The following is a 19,670-nucleotide window of genomic DNA, read 5'->3' on the forward strand; positions in this document are numbered from 1 at the left end:
AATAAAATATATGTATTTTAAATAAAATTTCAATAAATTTTAAGTTGGGTTATATTATATTATATTTTTTAAAATAATTTAATTTATTAATTAAAATATATTTATTAATTTTATAATTTTAAGTTAAAAAAATATTATAATTTAACCAATTAAAAATCTAATTAATTTTAATTTTTAATTTTTTAATTAACAAACCATTTTTAAAAAATAAATAAAAATCCCCACTCACATCAAACCGACCTCGTGTAATGTTTTTTTCTTTTAATATAACTTTGTTTATTGAAAACCGAACCAAACCAGTAAATAGTCCCTACGACAACAGTAAGAAAAAACAAAACAAAATCGGGTCTTTCACACAGTAGAAAATGGAAAGAGAAATGGTGATAATTGATAGTAGCCTGTGCATTAAAGAGCATTCAAACAAAGAATTTATTGCTTGTAATCTTCAATTGTTGAATCCAGATGCAGGTCTTCCATAAACTCGTACAGAAATTCGGATAGCCTCATTTATTTCCACAAGAAGGAATCTTCAATTATTGAATCCTCCATACTTGTGTGCCTGTTGGGGAGGAGGAAGAAGAAAGAAAACCCACCCATCTCAGCAAATTGATCATAATAGTGAGAGTTCTTTTGTTTTTCGATCAGTTTCCAGTTTTAGCTAGTATATGGTAATTAAAAACTTCAGGGTTTAGGGTTTGTGAAATGGCTAATGGAGATGATAACCAAGATAAGGTTCCTGGAGATCTAAGAAGACAACTTGCTGTCGCTGTTAAGAGTGTTCAATGGAGTTATGCGATTTTCTGGTCTCTTTCAACTACACAAGAAGGGTAAGCCGTAAGTTAAGCTAATAATGAACAGATCTTAGATTTATAATAACACTTGTTATGTATTTGCAAATTAGGACTTTGGAATGGGGAGAAGGGTACTACAATGGAGATATCAAGACGACGAAAACTGTAGCAGCCATGGAACTTAAAGCAGCAGATAAGACAGGTTTACAGAGGAGTGGACAGCTTAGAGAGCTTTATGAATCTCTTTTAGAAAGTGAAACTGATCAACAAACCAAACGACCCTCAGCTGCACTGAATCCAGATGATTTATCAGATGCAGAATGGTTTTATTTGGTTTGCATGTCTTTTGTCTTCAATCCAGGACAAGGGTACTCGTCTATGATTACTATTCAAGTTTCCATTTTTGTTCTCCATTTCTTACTTGCGTTTATTTAATTAAACCACACAGTTTACCTGGGAAGGCTTTAGCAAACGATGAAGCTATTTGGTTATGTAATGCCCATTGTGCTGATAGTAAAGTCTTCTCTAGATCTCTTCTTGCAAAGGTAATCAATCCCCAAGTTTTTTGATTCAGTTCATATTAAAATAGCTTTATTTGGGTTTTAACTTGTCTGCAATTCCTTCATTTTTGGTCCATGGCTGGCTGATATGTTTCTTTTTCAGAGTGCATCCATTCAGGTTAAATCAAACAATCTCTTCTTCCTTCCTTTCTTTGTTTACTGATTTATATTGTTTGAAGTCTGAAATTAATCCTATTCCTTGTTATTTTCAGACTGTGTTATGTTTTCCTCATTTTGGCGGTGTTATTGAGCTGGGTGTTGCAGATTTGGTAATTTTGTTTTACATAGATGGGTAGTCATAATTTGGATATTTTATATTTTTTACTTTTACTTTTTTAAGGTGTCGGAGGATCCGAATCTCATTCAGCACATCAAAACTTGTCTACTAGAGCTCTCGAAACCAGTCTGCTCTGAGAATATAACTTCTGCTTCTCAATCTGAGGATGGAAGTGATCGAATTTGCATTAAAGTAAGTCACGAGATGAATGAATAGAATGATTTAGAATTTTAGATGGATTTTGTTGTAACGGAACACAATCTGCAGGCAGAAGAAGAAGAAGAAGACTCTTTTCTGCTTGAACATGGTGATTGGAAGAATGATTTAAGCAACTGTATTGAAGGTTCTATTTGTTCTATGACTAGAGAAGAAGAAAGTACAGATGATTTGCATTATAGAAGAACTCTTTCCGTTATCCTGAAGAATAGTGACAAATTGCTTAACAATCTGATCCTTGGAGATGAAAAATATAAGTCTAGTTTCATGAGCTGGAAGAGAGGAGAAACTGTAGAAGGCCATTATAAGCGAAATGTGCAACAGAAAGTGCTGAAGACGATTCTACTTCACATCCCTTATATGCACGAATCAGTTTCTGTTGAAACAAAGAAAGACCCGAAAAAGAGAGCCGAAAATGAAAAATTCTTGGTCCTCAAGTCCTTAGTTCCTTCTATCAGGGAGGTAAAATAAATCTACTATCAATTTGTAATTTGCTTCTTTTTTTCTGAAATAATCTATTTTAACATAATGACAAAAAAAATTTGTAATTTGCTTTTACAATTATAGTTTTTATTGTATTTGTTTATGCAGATCGATAAAGCATCTATTCTTGATGACACAATACTATACCTAAAAGAACTCGAGGCAAGAGTTGAAGAATTGGAGTCTTGCATTGACCCATCTGATTGTGAAGCAGTAACAAGGACTAGAAGACGACAAAACTACCACAAAGAAATGGTGGAGCAAACATCTGACAATATTTACAATAATGGGGCAGATAATTGCAAAAGGAGGCCATGGATTGTGAACAAGAGGAAAGCTTGTAACATTGATGAAACAGATCCAAGCAAAAAGGGGAGTTTATCAATGGAAATGAAAGTAAACATTAAGGAGGAGAATGTTTTGATTGAGATGAAATGTGTTTGGAGGGAATACTTGTTGATTGACATAATAGATGCAATTGGAAGCCTCAATCTTGAAGCTTATTCAGTTCAATCATCAAATGCAGATGGCATCCTCACCATCACTCTCCAATCCAAGGTATAAAATATAAAAAAATAATCTCAACTTTTTTGAAGAATCACCAGTTGTTTCAAAAGAGAAAGAGATATAGGCAGTTGAAAAGCTAGTCAATTTGTTGTTGAGATTGTGAATAGCTGATTCATTGTATGTCTAAATTGGTTTCAGGTGAGGGGAACAGCGGTTGCTTCAACAAGGGTGATAAAACAAGCATTATCAAAGGTTGTAGGGAAGTGCTAAGAGATAGTTATGTTTGTCATGTTCAAGGGTGTGATAAAACAAGCATTATCAAAGGTTGTGGGGAAGTGCTAGATAGTTATGTTTTGTCATGTTCAAGGATGATAAAACAAGCATTATCAAAGGTTGTAGGGAAGTGCTAAGAGATAGTTATGTTTGTCATGTTTTTCATGTTGATTGTCTTTATTTATTTATCATCCAACTTAAGTAAGATAAACAAGTTCACTTTGAATATTATTTGTAATATATCTTTTCTGTTTTCAATATCAAATTGTCATTTAAAATTGGGATCTCATTTTCATTCCCAGCTGGTTAGATTATGATTATTTTAAAATAATCCATTATCCAATTAACAATCTTCTTGTCACATCATTTAAATTATATTCAATTAACTTGTTTTTAGGTTTTCATAACCTACATGAAACGTTATTCAAATAATCCAAAATCAATCAAGGCCATATATTCCTTCATTTCCAGTTTAGCAAAATCCTACATGTAAATCATTACACCCAATTAGTGGACTTTATGTGGGTATCATCCAAAAGTCTTTGTACAATACTTTTACTATGATGACGATGGATTCTTGCCCCTAGATATCCAACACAAGGAATAACTTTGACAACATGTTTCAGAAGAACTCATAAAAAGCAAATCACACAAGATTTGGTTGTTTTTGCAAAAGGTCCATATATATTATAAATGATAAAAATCTTTTAAGCATACAACGACCAAACATGACATGAAAATGAAAAAAAATAAATAAAACGTAAATTAATAAGTTATCGAGCTCGTAAGTCCTTTAGAAGACCGATTAAATTCCAACGGACTGTACTGGTTTTCTGGAACAAATCTTAAACATCATAATAATGACAGTATTAATGAGGCATCGAACACCTACGATCATTGAAAGTTGACGATTTTTCTCAAACCAGATAGTCCACCAAAAAATAATTGGCATGATAACCCAAATATGTGTGCTTACCATATCAGTTGCATCAATCCAACTTCCCAGCAACTACCTAAAGACTCAAACATCAACCAATTAATCCCAATAATACTCCACAAAATAAATACATGTACTAACCATCCCTAGATAATGCAAAAATAAGTGAGTTGTGGATTCAACCTCCTCGTGATACATACGCATAACCATAATACAATATTTTTATGCACATATCATCCATAAGAATTCTACCGTGAGCAGAGGTGGAGCCAGGATTTGAAAACTACCCGGGCTAAATTATTTTCAAAAATTTTATTCGGGCTACTATTAAGCAAACAATCAGCTAGTACATTTTAGTGACGGGAAAATATCAATAACGACGATATTTTACCGTCGTTATTGTCAAAAGCATACAAAAAATTTTAAACTACCCGGGCTACAGCCCAGGTAAGATAGAACGTGGCTCCGCCCCCTGACCGTGAGTAACGCTCCATCTAAAGAACGAGATCTTTGATAGAATCTTTGATTCCCAACATGAAAACTATCAATGCCCCACATCTTAGCAAACAACTTGTAGAATGCTCCACATGAAAACTATCAATGTATTGCAAATGCAAAATGTCTTGTTCAGACGGGGAACACTTGCTTGCGTTCTACTAAAAGTAAAACTCTATTATAGGATTAACTCTCCTTAATGTTTAATCTCATTCTATATCTAATTCGGATAGCAAAATCACTAGACCGATGATCAAACATGTCCTTAACTATAACATTTATACATATAACAATGTAAACAAGTTCAAGATACGTCGTAGCTAGACTTTTGATATTACACCAAATGTCGTCCCAAAAACTGATCAAATAACCATTCCTCATAATGAATCTAGACTGTTCATGAAATTATTTCTAAATGGAATAAATTCCCCTCCAATACTACATCTTGTTGGATAATTAGACATTTTGGTGAACTAACCAGACCAATTATGATCATACTTACATCTGATCATCGATACCTAAATACTATTCGGCTCTGCTATAAATATAATGCACCATTTTGATAGAAGAGTTTTAATAAGATCTCGAATATCCAGACCTCCTTAATTTTTAAAATATTTAATTTTATCCCAACTAACTAGATGATAAAACGATGAGGTAGAAGATACCTATAGAAATTTACACATTATTCTCTCAATTTTCACTGCCACACTCTTGGGAGAATGAATAAAGACATCATACATGTGAGCATATATGATAACCCACTCTTAATAAGGCTTAGTCAATCTCCTTTTGGAATTATTTTACTTATCCACCTAAATAGTTTACTTTTCATTTAAGTGATAATCGGGTCTTAAGAGATATTTGATCATAATTTAACACCCAATGACATACCAAAATATGTTGACGGAAGACCACAAATTCTAAACTCCAATACGTTTGTCAACCTCATTCTTCTTCAATTCGAAACATAATCTAAGAAAAAGATGTCTGACTTATTAAGATTAACTGGGAGACCGAATCATGCACCAAATAACCATAAAATATCCTAAAGGTGTTTAAAATTCATGTAGGTAGCCTAAACCATGTAGAGCGTAATATCAGAGAAAATCAAATATGATATAGTAAAATGATTTCTTCTTGATCCACAACTCACTCCACGAACGAGTCCCGAGTTTCTTTTGCTAAAACCATCATTTTTAGATAACAATAAAGAACAAGAAAAGAGAGAGTTGATCACCTTGTCTAATCCTTCAGGAGCTCTCGAAAAATCTATGAGAACTCACATTAACAATGCTAGAAAATTTAACTATTGAGAGGCAAATATAATCCAATCAATCCATTTCACATCCATTCCCATTATGTCCATTACATCAAAAAAATTCTCAGTTGGCGTGATCATAAGCTTTTCAATATCTAACTTGACAAAATTAGATTTGTCACCTCTTAAATTATCGGAGTCTATGCACTCACGTCATCATATATTTGACGACCTTTGATAAACGCTATCTAATTAATAGATATGACCGTCTCTATATTTTTTCAAATATTTTGCGATAATCTTATAAAAGATGAAACAAGACTAATAAGCCTAAAGTTCTTCATATCAATAGTCTCTAGAGCTTTACGAATGAGACATATCAAAGTAGAGTTCCAACTCTTGTCAAATGATGAAAAACGATAAAAATGATCAATTGCTTCCATTATTCCAGTCTTAAGAAAAGACCATGAATTTTAAAAAAAGCCAAAATAAACCCATCGTATCCAAGCGCTTTATCACTTCTGCACCCCTTAATGGCCTCCTCAACCTCCTCCAACGTAAAACGAGCTTCCAAAATATATTTTTGCGCTGTACTAATTGAATCAAAAGTAATACCATTCAATTTAGGTCTACCTTAAATGACTACTCAAACAAACATGTATAAAATTTGATAATACTCGTAGAGATTTCTTGTTCAATATGATGAACTTCCCCTTCGACCGAGATCAAATTAATTACATTGTTTCTTATTTTTGTGTTAGATATTTCATGGAAAAATTTGTTGTTTATATCTTCGACTCCTAACCATGTAGTTCTACATCGTTAACGTCCCTAATTTCTTCTTCCTTACACATATCGAACAACTTACTAACACTATGAAACCGAGAGTTAACCTTTTTAGTGGAGAGTTCACAAATCTCCTTTGCCCCATCAATGACATTAATTTCATTACACAAGTCATTAATTTTAGTACAAATAAAACACGAACTCCCACAAATCAACTTTGTATAAACTTATATAGATTTATTAAGTTCAAAAAGAGGTTACTCGATGGAGAACCAACTAATGTCTAACATACCCACCATGATTGCACAATATAAAGTCTTCCTTGATCAATCATTTATTTTCGAATTCTAAATGGCCGACATGTTTTCTCCATCATTCGACATTACATAAAGATCGGTCGGTGATATGAACAACTCCATGAAAGGACCTTTTGAAATATATTAGCAAACCCTCGAAAAATTGACTCACTAATTAGAAATATTTCAATACGAGATTGAATGTGAACCCTATTTCCATTACCACTCCTAAAGGTGAATTGACACCTTCCAAAGGAAAGTTGATAAGTTCAAGGTGTTCAATTATCTTTGAGAACTCGCATATTAGACTACTAGGTCTATTGACCCGCTTTCTTTTAGATGGGATCTAACTTCGTTCATATTGCCCGCAAAAATAACTGGCAAGTCCTAGAGACTAACCATGTTTTTTTTATCTCATTAAAGAATTCTGTTTTAAATTTTGAAAAAACCGATCCATCGACCGTAAAAATTACCCATCGAAAATTATTCTCCCGATTTATTAATTGAACATTAACCGAGTATCCACCCAAATTAACATCCAATTTCTCATACATGTCTTCATTCAATGCCACAAAAACTTCATCTGACGCCTCTATAGAATCAAGAGCCTCCTACCCACACAAACCTCCAATTATATAGATCCATAATGATCTACTAATCCATCTTCCTAATTTTAGTTTCACTAAAATAGTATATGCCACAGCCAAGAGTTCCCATTAGTGAGTTAATGATACCTTTCTTCACATCATCATTTAACTCATAAACGTTCCAATAAATATTTTTTCCAATCATTGACAAAATCTAGTTAGAATAACCCTTTCCCGGCTTTGAGACACGCTTTTCAACTTGCATATAACCCTGCGGTAGATCATTTAATTTCTTCAGCAAATAATGTTGGTAGTTTTTCGATGAAGAATGACTTGGGTGGAAATTATACGGGAGGGGTGAAATCTCGTGCACAATGGACCACACTTTAGTCTCTAATTCTAAGACTTCATTCATGAGAATTTATTTTCAATCATCGTCATATTATTTGTCAAGAATTCTGCTTGGATATTCTCTTTGTCATCATACTCTAGCTCAAAACCCATCGATTCCTCATTAAAGACATCATGAAGTAAAACTAGTAATTCAAGAACATTAATCTCAAGATAAAGTATTCTAATATGATTGACTTGTATTATATCTTCTATAGACGATCATAATTTATTTTCTATCTCATCAATCGTTTTTTTTCTCGGACAACAAATCCAAAATAGGACGAGGAGTTGATAAACTCAACTCTTGATATACCACCACATGCCTACTCTCATTTTTTCAACATTTAGGGAGGCATCACAACCTGAGGGGTGTGAAGACGAATACGTTATCTCATCCTCACGATAAACTATTGTCTCATTTAATCCAGCCTCATCTTATTCAACCACACTCTTAGCCAGATCAAATCTCCCAAAATTTGTTATCTCAACAACTAATATTTCAATGTCTACAAGGCTAGCCATACATATCCGATGAACATAAAATGTGGTTATCACTAACTCTCATGTTAACCTTAACGAAGTCGACGCCTCTGACACATGAAGATTTGACGATAAAGAGAATCCTAGTGAAGTAGACATGACAATAAGACGTTCAAGTCACTCTATCACTTTATAAATATGTGTCATGTATCAACATAAATAGATTCAGGATAACAATTTTGTGGATTATAATGATGCACCCTAATTCTAACCCAATCGTTCTTCTATGCTAATTGAGTTTCCTCATCGAGTCCTATAAATACCTCAAGATCATTACTGACCTAACTAAGAAGATCATGATTCCACATATCTGTTGTCATTCTAAACAATTGAATCAATGTACCTTCCTTATCTATCTAATACATTTATCAATTGGCATGATAAATATTGTTTTATTTTTTTTTGAATAACAACATATCTTACATGATAATTGAATCCATACATAAAGACTCCTTCATTAGGAACGAGTCCAAGACGCCCTCGGTTCCAAGTCGACGTCTGAAGGGCCCGACGTAACAACTTTAACTAGATCAAATCAACCTCAATTGTTCTTTTTTTCGTTCTTAATTTCCAAGATAGCCAAAACTCTAGAGTGTGTCCCCAACATTTGAAATTTAAAAGATTTAGATCCGACATGAACCACCTTTGTCTAGTTGACCTAAATAGTCCGTTTCTTAGCGCCTACCACTATTACATAGGTCTGAGCTTCAACCTTACAAGGATGTGGTTGCACCACTTCAACCTAATTTGCTACATATGCTGTGTTCTAACTAGAGATATCCCATTCCTTTCATTGTGGTCACTAATGACATTCATGGTACAACACATAACCTCCTCAAACCCAAACGCGTGAGGCACTTTTAGGGTTTTATAGAGAAAGTCGATTGAATAACGATGTCCGATTTGACCATATGACTTCTCTTCATCATCTCATAATGTTCTATGTCACTTTACTCTAAACACTCACTTGTGACTATCCGTCCACCGGGCGGAATGTATGATCTTGCCTACTAACCAAGAACCCATCTTCCCGAAAGGACATCAAGGACATCAAGTGTATCGGAGATAGACTTCTAATAGACATGCCATTACTGTATCACTGTAAAGCCACTGTGATGATTAGAAATAAGTTTTACACATTTCTACACTTTTTAGAGTTCTCATTTAGGGGTCAAAAGTTTAATTTAATTAAGAATGCCTTAAGTTAAAATTCAATTCAAAAATGTTGGAATAAAACATGAATAAATAATGATGGGCATTGGGACTCATAATTGTTTGATCTTGCATAAAAGGACGTCTAACAAATAATTCTTTTTTCAATGATAAGATAGAAACCCATTAACATATTCTCTTTAGTGTGTTATATTGAACCTAATTTAATGATCTCACCAACTTTTTGAGTCTTTTTCTTTAGCTAGCACGACCAAGAGCGTATAGAGAGAATGTTAACTCTAATCCTAAAAGACCACGAGACTTAATACTTTACCCTTACCGACCGAAAGCAGGATGTAATCTTCCTATTAGTGAAGCAAAACTGGATGTCGACGTGATGGTACCACAATAATGCCGACTTGGTCAAATACCGTAGAAACAACTAGACAAATCTATCTTGCCCAAGCGGATACAAGACATGATACGAGACACTACGCCTACGCCTACGCCTAAAGGAAGATTGTGATCTTCAATATGAGCTTCAATATGAGTGAAGATTTGGAGATTCAATGGAATTTTTAAATTTGGTGGAATTTATAGGCGAATAGTCCAAACATGATATGGTGGTGAAATTTGGTGTAAATTTGTTAGTTGATTTTCAACATTCTATTCTTTATCCCTTTTCCCTTTTGTCAAAACTGGTAGAAATTGAATTTTTAATCTTACAAGAATTTTGCACTTTGTAACTTAATTTTAGTTGCCTTTATAATCCCATCTAATATTTTGTATTACAATATCAATTTAATATAATTTAATTTCACTATGAAGAATTTCATTTTTATTCCTAAATATTAGTTCACATCACTATATACAAATTAAATTTCACTAGTAGAGCGAATACATTTTTAGATTGATGCATATATAGGGTCGCCCTTAGTAATGTCAGCTAGGCAGCCCACCTAAGGCCTTCTTTCTCACCGACATTCAAAATAAAAAAAACAAAAAGCCCTAGGGAAGATTAGCTAGGCTGCCTACCTAAGGCCCTCCCGACACACAAAATTAGTAAAATATAAAATAAAACCACCAACAAGATTTAATCCATAAGTCACCTATATATTAATAAAACATTGAACAAATTAAACTATGTTATTTTTTTTAAAATAATACAAACTTATTCTATTTATTAATAAAATGTATAATATAATTACTAAATAAAAAAGTAAGAATAAATTTATTTGACACCCCAATACTTAGGGCCACTATAACTTTTATATTTTTTATTAATATTTTTTTTTTATTAAAGTTATGATTATTCAAACAAATGATTTTTTTTATTTGTTCTCTTATTAAGGAGATCACTATATATATTAATAATTTTTTTTAAAATAATTTTTATTTAAAAGTAATTAGATATAATATATATTTTTTCAAATATTTACATTCAAATCATTGAATCAATTTATACTAAGAATCATGTAGCCCTTATTAAATGGGGAAGTGATTGATGTAGACAGGGATGACGATGAGACAGTTTAAAGTCCGGAGTGGAAATTCATCCCACCATGATTTCTCTAAACGCCTATTATCTCCAAACAAAGATTTTTATTATATATCACCCACCCGTCCCAATTGGGGACGAAGAATTTCCCACGGGGATAGAAAAATATATTAGAATTTTCAAAATTAAATAAACATGTCATATATTTTGAGGTTTGAGTAATTATTTTTATAAGTGAAAATGAAATATATATTTGTGAACCTCAAAAAAATTTGTCAGAAAAAGTTTGAGGTTCGAGAAATTTTAACATCGATTTGTGTGTTAAGATTGTTTTTTTTAAATAAAATATTATTTTAAAAGATTTATGAATTTAGTTATATCAATTTTAAAATTAATGATCAAAATAATTAATTTCCGATCAAATTTTAAATAATCTTTTAGATTTAAAATAATCAAATAACAATTTGATTAAAGAAATCTTTTATTTAAATTAATTAATAATAATTAATTTAAAAGATGATTTATTTGATACTTGGGAAATGACTTTTGCGCTTCATCCCCGTACCTGTTTAAAAACCGTCCATACTTTATAAAGTTTTTGGCTTTTGAAAATTGGTTGTATAACGTTTTAATTTAACTAATTATTCTTTCGATCTTAAATATTCAATGTTTTTGTGTATTTAAAATTGTAGCAATAAGATTTAAATGCTAGTACTTGTAGCTGATGATGACTATAGAGGAATATACATGAAGAAAATTAATATTTAAATGCATTAAGGTTTAAGAATAAATCCAAAACGATTTATAAAAATATTTTTTAGAAAATATTATAAAAATATTTTGAAATCATTTTTTTTGGATTATTAGAAAATGGTTTACGATCCAAAAATTACAAAAATAATTTTGGAAAATGAAAAGTGCAATCAAACAGACCCTAGGACCGGTGTCCTCAATCCTATGTGCGATTTTCATTGGTCGGGACTAAACCCTCGGTCCTAAGGTCGAGACTCCCTCGACCATGACTCAGGATTCTCGGTCAGGGTGCTAAAGCCTCCCGATTCTGAGGCTAGAATCCTCGGTGAAGTGCGAGAAATCTTGGTCGAACCTCCTCGGTCATAGGTTTGAAGATCCTTAGTCGGGGTCTAGAATTCTCGGTCGAACCTCTCGGTCCTATGTGTGAAAATCCTCGATCGGAGTCGAGAATTCTTGGTCGGACCTCTCAGTCCTAGGTTTTAAGATCCTTGACCGGGGTCTAAGATCATCGGTTTCTAGGTTTGAAGATCCTCGGTCCTAAGTGCAAAGATTCTTGGTCGAATGCTGAAGATCCTTAGTCGGATCTCTCGATTCTAGTCGAACCTAGCTAGGTTCTTCGATCCTCAAGAACATCAAAATTGCAGGTTTTATAGTTTTGATTGAGGCTTAGATTCTTTGATCTGAGGGTATAATAAGCTTCACAAATCACCCAAGATCATTATGAACATCATCCCAATGTGTCAACCAGATAGTATACAAACATATGAAACTGAAATATAAAAATTTCAAATTTAAACTAGAAGGTTGAATTAAAGGATGATTGGATTCTTAGCAGAGATAGAAGAACACTTCTTAAATATTAAGGAAGTTTTAAGTATTCATAAATCCAAGATTTAAGGCCTTACACAAAATTTCTAAAAATCTAGAAGCTTGATGTTTTAATGACTGATTTCTGACAAAACATTGATTGGAGGGGTGAGAGTTCATCTCTTGCCTTTGGATCAATCTAGGGAGGCTATTTATAGAATCCCATTGTTGGTATATCTACAAAGTGGACTTCATTTGAGTCAAACAACCACCCATAATGATGTTTAGGCTGTTTTCTGGCCAGTTGCCGATATAGGCCATCATGGCGATTGTAGGCCTATGAGAAATGATCACCAAAGTAGGGTTCATTTAACCTATTGAATAAGGTCAAAAGGTGAAAAAATGGCAGAGTTCCATCTTTGAAAAGTCAAAGATGGTTGTTGTTCTTATCCCTTTGGCATCACAAGGAAGTAAACAATATAGGACGAAATGTCGTCATTTTGGGCGAAAATTCAAATGTGGGACGCTCTGTTGGTGTTCTATTTGGGTTCCGTCCGCGATAGGGTGTTCCTTCGCATTTCGGCTAAAGACATTGGGGAGCTCGTTAGTTTATTCCCTGCTTCGCGAGCACGAATTTGCTCCGTTACAATGGGCGATGCAGACAACTTCTGGGCGTTGGATGAAAATCTACCGCCTATCCGATGGTTGTGACTCTTACTACATCGATTCCTCCGGGTTTTGGCTTCACCGAATCACAAATTTTTTTATATTTTATTTAACCTTAGGGGTTTATTTGAAATTGATTTTTATTTCACCGTTTTGGCTTTGTTTTTAAATCTTTTAAAATGCACAAAAATAATTTAAAATAAATTTGACATTTATTTTGCCAACATATTTTTTTTATATTTTTGAGTTAAATAAATAATTTATTTGGGATAAAATAGATTCAAAATTTATCATAAATTTTTTATTTTAATCCGCTTTGATTTTCCTAAAATTAATTTGAGATAAAATGAGTATAACATTTATCCCAAATTATTTTCTTTGGCCATCATCTTTAATTAATTTAGGATTTAATTATCACAATAATTAATCCAATTAATAGTTTAATTAGGTATTGGCTTAATTATTTCGATTTTATTTATTAAAAAATAATCAAAATAATTATTTATAAAATTATAGATTGGGTATGTAGATGTTTAGTGCTTATAGAGTGCTCCTTTCGAATCAAGTTTGATTGTAACAAACTAGTTTTTGAAAACGCAGATTCAAGTATGACATCTAACACTAAGTATTTCTCATCCAATTTATGTTGTTAAGGGTGATGGAAAGATAGAACCTGTAGTAGTGAGCTGACATTGGAGTGACCTGATGTTGCTGTATGTAGCATTCGTCAAAGTACTTACAAGCATTAACTAGGGATCTTTCCTCGATGACTATCCTAACAAGTGTAGTTTTTTGAATCCTATTTTATAGATATTAACAAAGTATTTGTAAAATTCATAGGATATTGATATCAAGACAATCAAAGGAATTGTTTTTAAAATCAAATCCCATTAAGCATGTATATCAATAAATTATATAAGATAGACATGTATAAATGACTAAGATTAATGTCACTTAAGGAGACATAAAAGGGGGACATGAAAGTCTTAACAACTCTTCATGTGGGTTACTAACAAGTAATATCTTAGGATGCTCATATGTACATGATCGTGGGACTATCAACATATATGTTTTAGTAAAAGTTGATGAGCTTGTCACAGGGCTTACTTAAGAAGTATGCTTAGGGCGATCATATACAAATGATCGTGGTACTATACACAAATATGTTTATCATGGTAGTTAACAAACTTACCACGGGGGTTACCAACATGTAATGCTTAGGGCGATCATATAAAAATGATCATGGTACTATCGACATATAGGTTTTTGTGTTTGTGAATTCAGAGAAGTACCTATTTAGAAATAAGATTAATGTTAGATACATATCGAGAGACAGTGTTTGGATACATATTAAGAGATAATGTTTTATTACCTATAAAGGGATAATGTTTGAATTGAATACCTATTTGAGGGATAAGGTTTTTAGTAAGATTATGTACATATAATCTATATACTCGTTGACAGACAATGTTTTGATACCTATCGACATATAGGAGTTTTGGTAGATCATGTACGAATGATCTCAGTACTTATAGACAATTAAGGTTTTTGAACCTATCGACATATAAGGTTTTGATGGGATACCTATCGAGAGATAGAGTTTTGATACCTATTGAGAAATAGTGTTTGGATATCTATCGAAGGATAAGATTATGGTAGGATCATGTATGAATGATGGTTGATACCTAATGATAAATAGAATTTGCAAGAAGGATCATTTACAAATGATCGTGTTACTTGTAAACAGACAAGGTTTTGATACATATCGAAAGATAGGGTTTTAGACAAAATCGTATACAAGCGATGTCTCGCACCTATCGACAAATATGATTTTGGCGGATCATGTCCGAATAATCTCGGTACTTATCGACAAACATGGTTTTTGTACCTATTAACAAATATGATTTTTTAGACGGAATCGTATACAAACAATGTCTTGCACCTATCGACATAAAACATTTCGATAGATCATGTACTAATGATCTAGGTACTTGTCAACAGACAAGGTTTTGATATCTATTAAGTGATAGAGTTTTAGACGGAATCATATACAAGCGACGTCTCACACCTATCGACATATAAGGTTTCGACGGATCATGTACGAATGATGTTGGTACTCATCGACATTAAGGTTTTTGGACCTATTAACAAATATGATTTTTAGACATAATCGTATACAAACGATGTCTCGCATCTATTGACTTATAGGATTTCGATGAATCATGTACGAATGATCTCACTACTTGTCTACAAATAGAGTTTTGATACCTATTAACAAATATGATTTTGAATGGAATCATGTAAAAACAATGTGTCGTACCTGTCGACAAATAGAATTTTAATGGATCATATACGAATGATCATTGTACTTTTTAACAAACAAGGTTTTGATACCTATCGAAAGATAAAGTTTTAGACAGAATTGTCTACAAACGATTTCTTGCACCTATTGACAAATAGGGTTTTGGTGGATCATGTACAAATGATCATGGTACTTGTTAACACACAAGGTTTTGATACCTATCGAAAGGTAGAGTTTTTAGATGGAATCATATACAAATGATGTCTCGCACCTATCGACATATAGGGTTTCAACGGATTATGTACGAATAATCTCGGTTCCTCGTTGACAGACAAGGTCTTTAGACCTATTAACAAATAGGGTTTTTAGACAGTACAAACGATATCTCGTACCTATTGACATATAGGGTTTTGGCGGATCATGTACGAATGATCTTAGTACTTATCGACATACAAGGTTTTTTCACCTATTAATAAATAGGAATTTTAAACAGAATCATCTATAAACAATTTCAAAAACCTATCGATATATAGAGTTTCAATGAATCATGTTTAAATGGTCTCAGTACTTGTCGACATACAAAGTTTTGATACCTATTAACAACTAGGGTTTTGAAAGGAATCATGTAAAAATGACGTCTCGTACCTATCGACATGTATGATTTTAATGGATCTTGTACGAATGATCATGGTATTTGTTAACATACAAGGTTTTGATACCAACCGAAAGATTGGGTTTTAAATGGATTTGTATACAAATGATGTCTCACACCTATCGACAAATTGAGTTTTGGCGGATTATGTTCAAATGATCTCGATACTTCTTAACAGACAAGGTTTTTAGACATATTAACAAATATGATTTTTAGACTGACTCATATAAAAACGATGTCTCGCACCTATTATAGATAGGTTTTCGGTGAATCATCGGTACTTGTCGAAAGACAAGGTTTTTGGACCTATTAACAAGTAGTGTTTTTAGATAGAATTGCATATAAATGATGTCTCACACCTATCGATAGATAGAGTTTAGGCGGATCATTTGTAAATGATCTCGACAGTTGTTGAAAAATAATGTTTTTGGACCTATTAACAAATAGAGTTTTTAGACGGAATCATATACAAACAATGTCTCACACATATCGACATATAGGATTTCAAGGGATCATGTACGAATGATATCGATACTTGTCGACAATCAATGTTTTTCTACCTATTAACATAAAGAGTTTTAGACAGAATCGTATACAAATTATTTCTCACACCTATCTTCATATAGGGTTTCGATGAATCATGTACGAATGATCTTGGTAGTTGTCGACATACAATATATTGATACCTATTAACAAATAGGGTTTTGAACGAAATCGTATAAAAACGATGTCTCGTACCTATTGACAAATAGAACTTTAATGGATCATATACGAATGATTGCGATACTTGTTAACAAACAGGGTTTTAATACTTATCGAAAGATAGAGTTTTAGACGGAATCGTATACAAACTATGTCTTGCACATATTAATAGATAGGATTTGAATGGATCATGTACGAATAATCTCGGTACTTGTCAACAAACAATGTTTTTGGATCTATTAACACATAAGGTTTTAAGACAGAATCATATACAAATGATGTCTCACACCTTTCGACAATTAGGGTTTTAGAGGATCATGTAGGAAAGATCTCGGTACTTGTCGATAGACAAAGTTTTTGGATCTTTTAACAAATAGGGTTTTTAGACTGAATTATATACAAATGATGTCTCGCACATATCGACATACAGGGTTTCAGCGTATCATTTACAAATAATCTCGGTTCTCGTCGACAGATAAGGTCTTTGGATCTATTAACAAATAGGGTTTTTAGACGTAATCATATACAAACAATGTCTCACAACTATTGACATATAGTTTTTTGGAAGATCATGTACAAATGAACTTAGTACTTATCAACATACAAGATTTTTGCACCTATTAATAAATAGAGATTTTAGAAAGAATCATATATAAACGATTTCTCGCACCTATCGACATATAAAGTTTCGACAAATCATGTTTGAATGATCTCGGTACTTTTTCGACATACAAGGTTTTGATACCTATCAACAAATAAGGTTTTGAACAGAATCATGTAAAAACGACGTCTCGTAACTATCGACATGTACGATTTTAATGGATCATGTACGAATAATCGCGGTACTTGTTTACAAACATGGGTTTGATATATACGAAGGATAGGGTTTTAAATAGAATCATATATAAACGATGTCTCGCACCTATCAACATATAAGGTTTGAGTGGATCATATATGAATGATCGCGGATACATATCAACATTTAGGGTTCAACAAATCATGTATAAATAATTGCAATACTTGTTAACATGAAAGGTTTTGATACATATATAAAGTTAGAGTTTTAGACGAAATCGTATTTATAAGATGTTTCGCACCTATTGACAGATAGGATTTCGACAGATCATATACGAATGATATTGGTACTTGTCAACATATAAGGTTTTTGGACCTATTAAAAAATATTTTTCTTAGACGTAATCATATTCAAACGATGTCTCACACCTATCGACAAATAGGTTTTCGGCAGATCATGTACGAATGAACTCGGTACTTGTCAATAAATTTTTTTTTGGACCTATTAACAAATAGAGTTTTTAAACGGAATCATATACAAACGATGTCTCACACTTATCAACAAATAAAGTTTCGGTGGATCATGTATGAATGATCTCGGTTCTTGTCGACAAATAATGTTTTTGGACCTATTAACAAATAGGGTTTTTAGACAGAATCATATACCAACAATGTCTCACACCTATCAACAAATAGGGTTTCAACGAATTATATACTAATGATCTTTATACTTGTCGACATACAAGGTTTTGATACATATTAATAAATAGAGTTTGAACGGAATCTTGTAAAAAGATGTCTTGTACCTATCGACATATAGAGTTTTAATAGATCATGTACGAATGATCGCGATAATTGTTAACAGACAAGTTTTTGATATCTATAAAATATAGTATTTTAAACGGAATCATATACAAACGATGTCTTGCACATATATACAAATAGAGTTTTGGCGGATCTTGTACAAATTATCTCGGTAATTGTTGACAAACAAGGTTTTTGGACCTCTTAATAGTTAGGGTTTTAAATGGAATCGTATACAAATGATGCCTCGCACATATAAACAAATAGAGTTTTGGCGGATTATGTTCGAATGATCTCAGTATTTGTTGATAGACAAGATTTTTGGACCAATTAAAAAATATGATTTTTAGACGAAATCGTATAAAAATGATGTTTCGCACCTATCGACAGTTAGGTTTTCGGAGAATCATGTACGAATGATATCGGTACTTGTAGAAAGACAAGGTTTTTGGACCTATTAACAAATAGGATTTTTAGACAAAATTGTATATAAATGATGTCTCGCACCTATCGATAGATAGGGTTTTAGCGGATAATTTATGAATGATCTCGGCACTTGTCGATAAATAATGTTTTTTGACCTATTAACAAATAGAGTTTTTAGACAGAATCGTATACAAACAATGTCTCACACATATCGACATATAGGGTTTCAGGGGATCATGTACGAATGATATCAAAACTTGTCGACAGTAAATGTTTTTTGGACCTATTAACAAATAGGGTTTTTAGACAGAATCATATACAAACGATGTCTCACACGTATTGACATATAGGGTTTTGGCAGATCATGTACGAATGATCTTAGTACTTATCGACATACAAGGTTTTTGCACATATTAATAAATAGGGATTTTAGACAAAATCATATATAAACAATTTCTCGCACCTATCGACATATAGAGTTTCAACGAATCATGTTTGAATGATCTCGATACTTATCGACATACAAGGTTTTGATACCTATTAATAAATAGAGTTTTGAACGGAATCATGTAAAAATGACGTCTTGTACCTATCGACATGTAGGATTTTAATGGATCATGTACGAATGATTGTGGTACTTATTAACAGACAAGGTTTTGATATCTATGGAAAGATAGGGTTTTAAACAGAATCATATACAAACGATGTCTC

At 32.6% G+C, this 19,670-nt stretch overlaps 1 protein-coding gene across 2 annotated transcripts; it reads left to right on the forward strand.

Moving 5' to 3' along the window:
• Positions 1-367: 367 nt before the first annotated feature.
• On the forward strand, positions 368-3,382 carry LOC124945063 (transcription factor EGL1-like). Of its 2 annotated transcripts, none has more exons than XM_047485433.1 (10): positions 368-618; positions 686-827; positions 902-1,159; positions 1,240-1,336; positions 1,455-1,469; positions 1,564-1,620; positions 1,692-1,820; positions 1,896-2,306; positions 2,436-2,885; positions 3,033-3,382. In XM_047485433.1, the coding sequence occupies exons 2-10, from the start codon at positions 703-705 to the stop codon at positions 3,102-3,104; spliced, it is 1,614 nt and encodes a 537-aa protein (XP_047341389.1). In that variant the 5' UTR covers positions 368-618; positions 686-702; the 3' UTR covers positions 3,105-3,382. The 2 variants fall into 2 exon arrangements, with proteins under 2 accessions (XP_047341389.1, XP_047341388.1); XM_047485432.1 differs by having other exon boundaries at positions 693-827.
• Positions 3,383-19,670: the final 16,288 nt, after the last annotated feature.

The sequence above is a fragment of the Impatiens glandulifera genome, chromosome 7 (genome assembly GCF_907164915.1).
Source record: "Impatiens glandulifera chromosome 7, dImpGla2.1, whole genome shotgun sequence".
Taxonomy (NCBI): domain Eukaryota; kingdom Viridiplantae; phylum Streptophyta; class Magnoliopsida; order Ericales; family Balsaminaceae; genus Impatiens; species Impatiens glandulifera.

Bases quoted from the DNA above. Each gene is read 5' to 3' on its own strand.
- LOC124945063 (XM_047485433.1), top strand. From the start codon at position 703: ATGGCTAATGGAGATGATAACCAAGATAAGGTTCCTGGAGATCTAAGA. The intron at 1,160-1,239 runs GTACTCGTCTAT...TAAACCACACAG, and splicing joins GTCTTCAATCCAGGACAAGG to TTTACCTGGGAAGGCTTTAG. The intron at 1,821-1,895 runs GTAAGTCACGAG...CACAATCTGCAG, and splicing joins GTGATCGAATTTGCATTAAA to GCAGAAGAAGAAGAAGAAGA.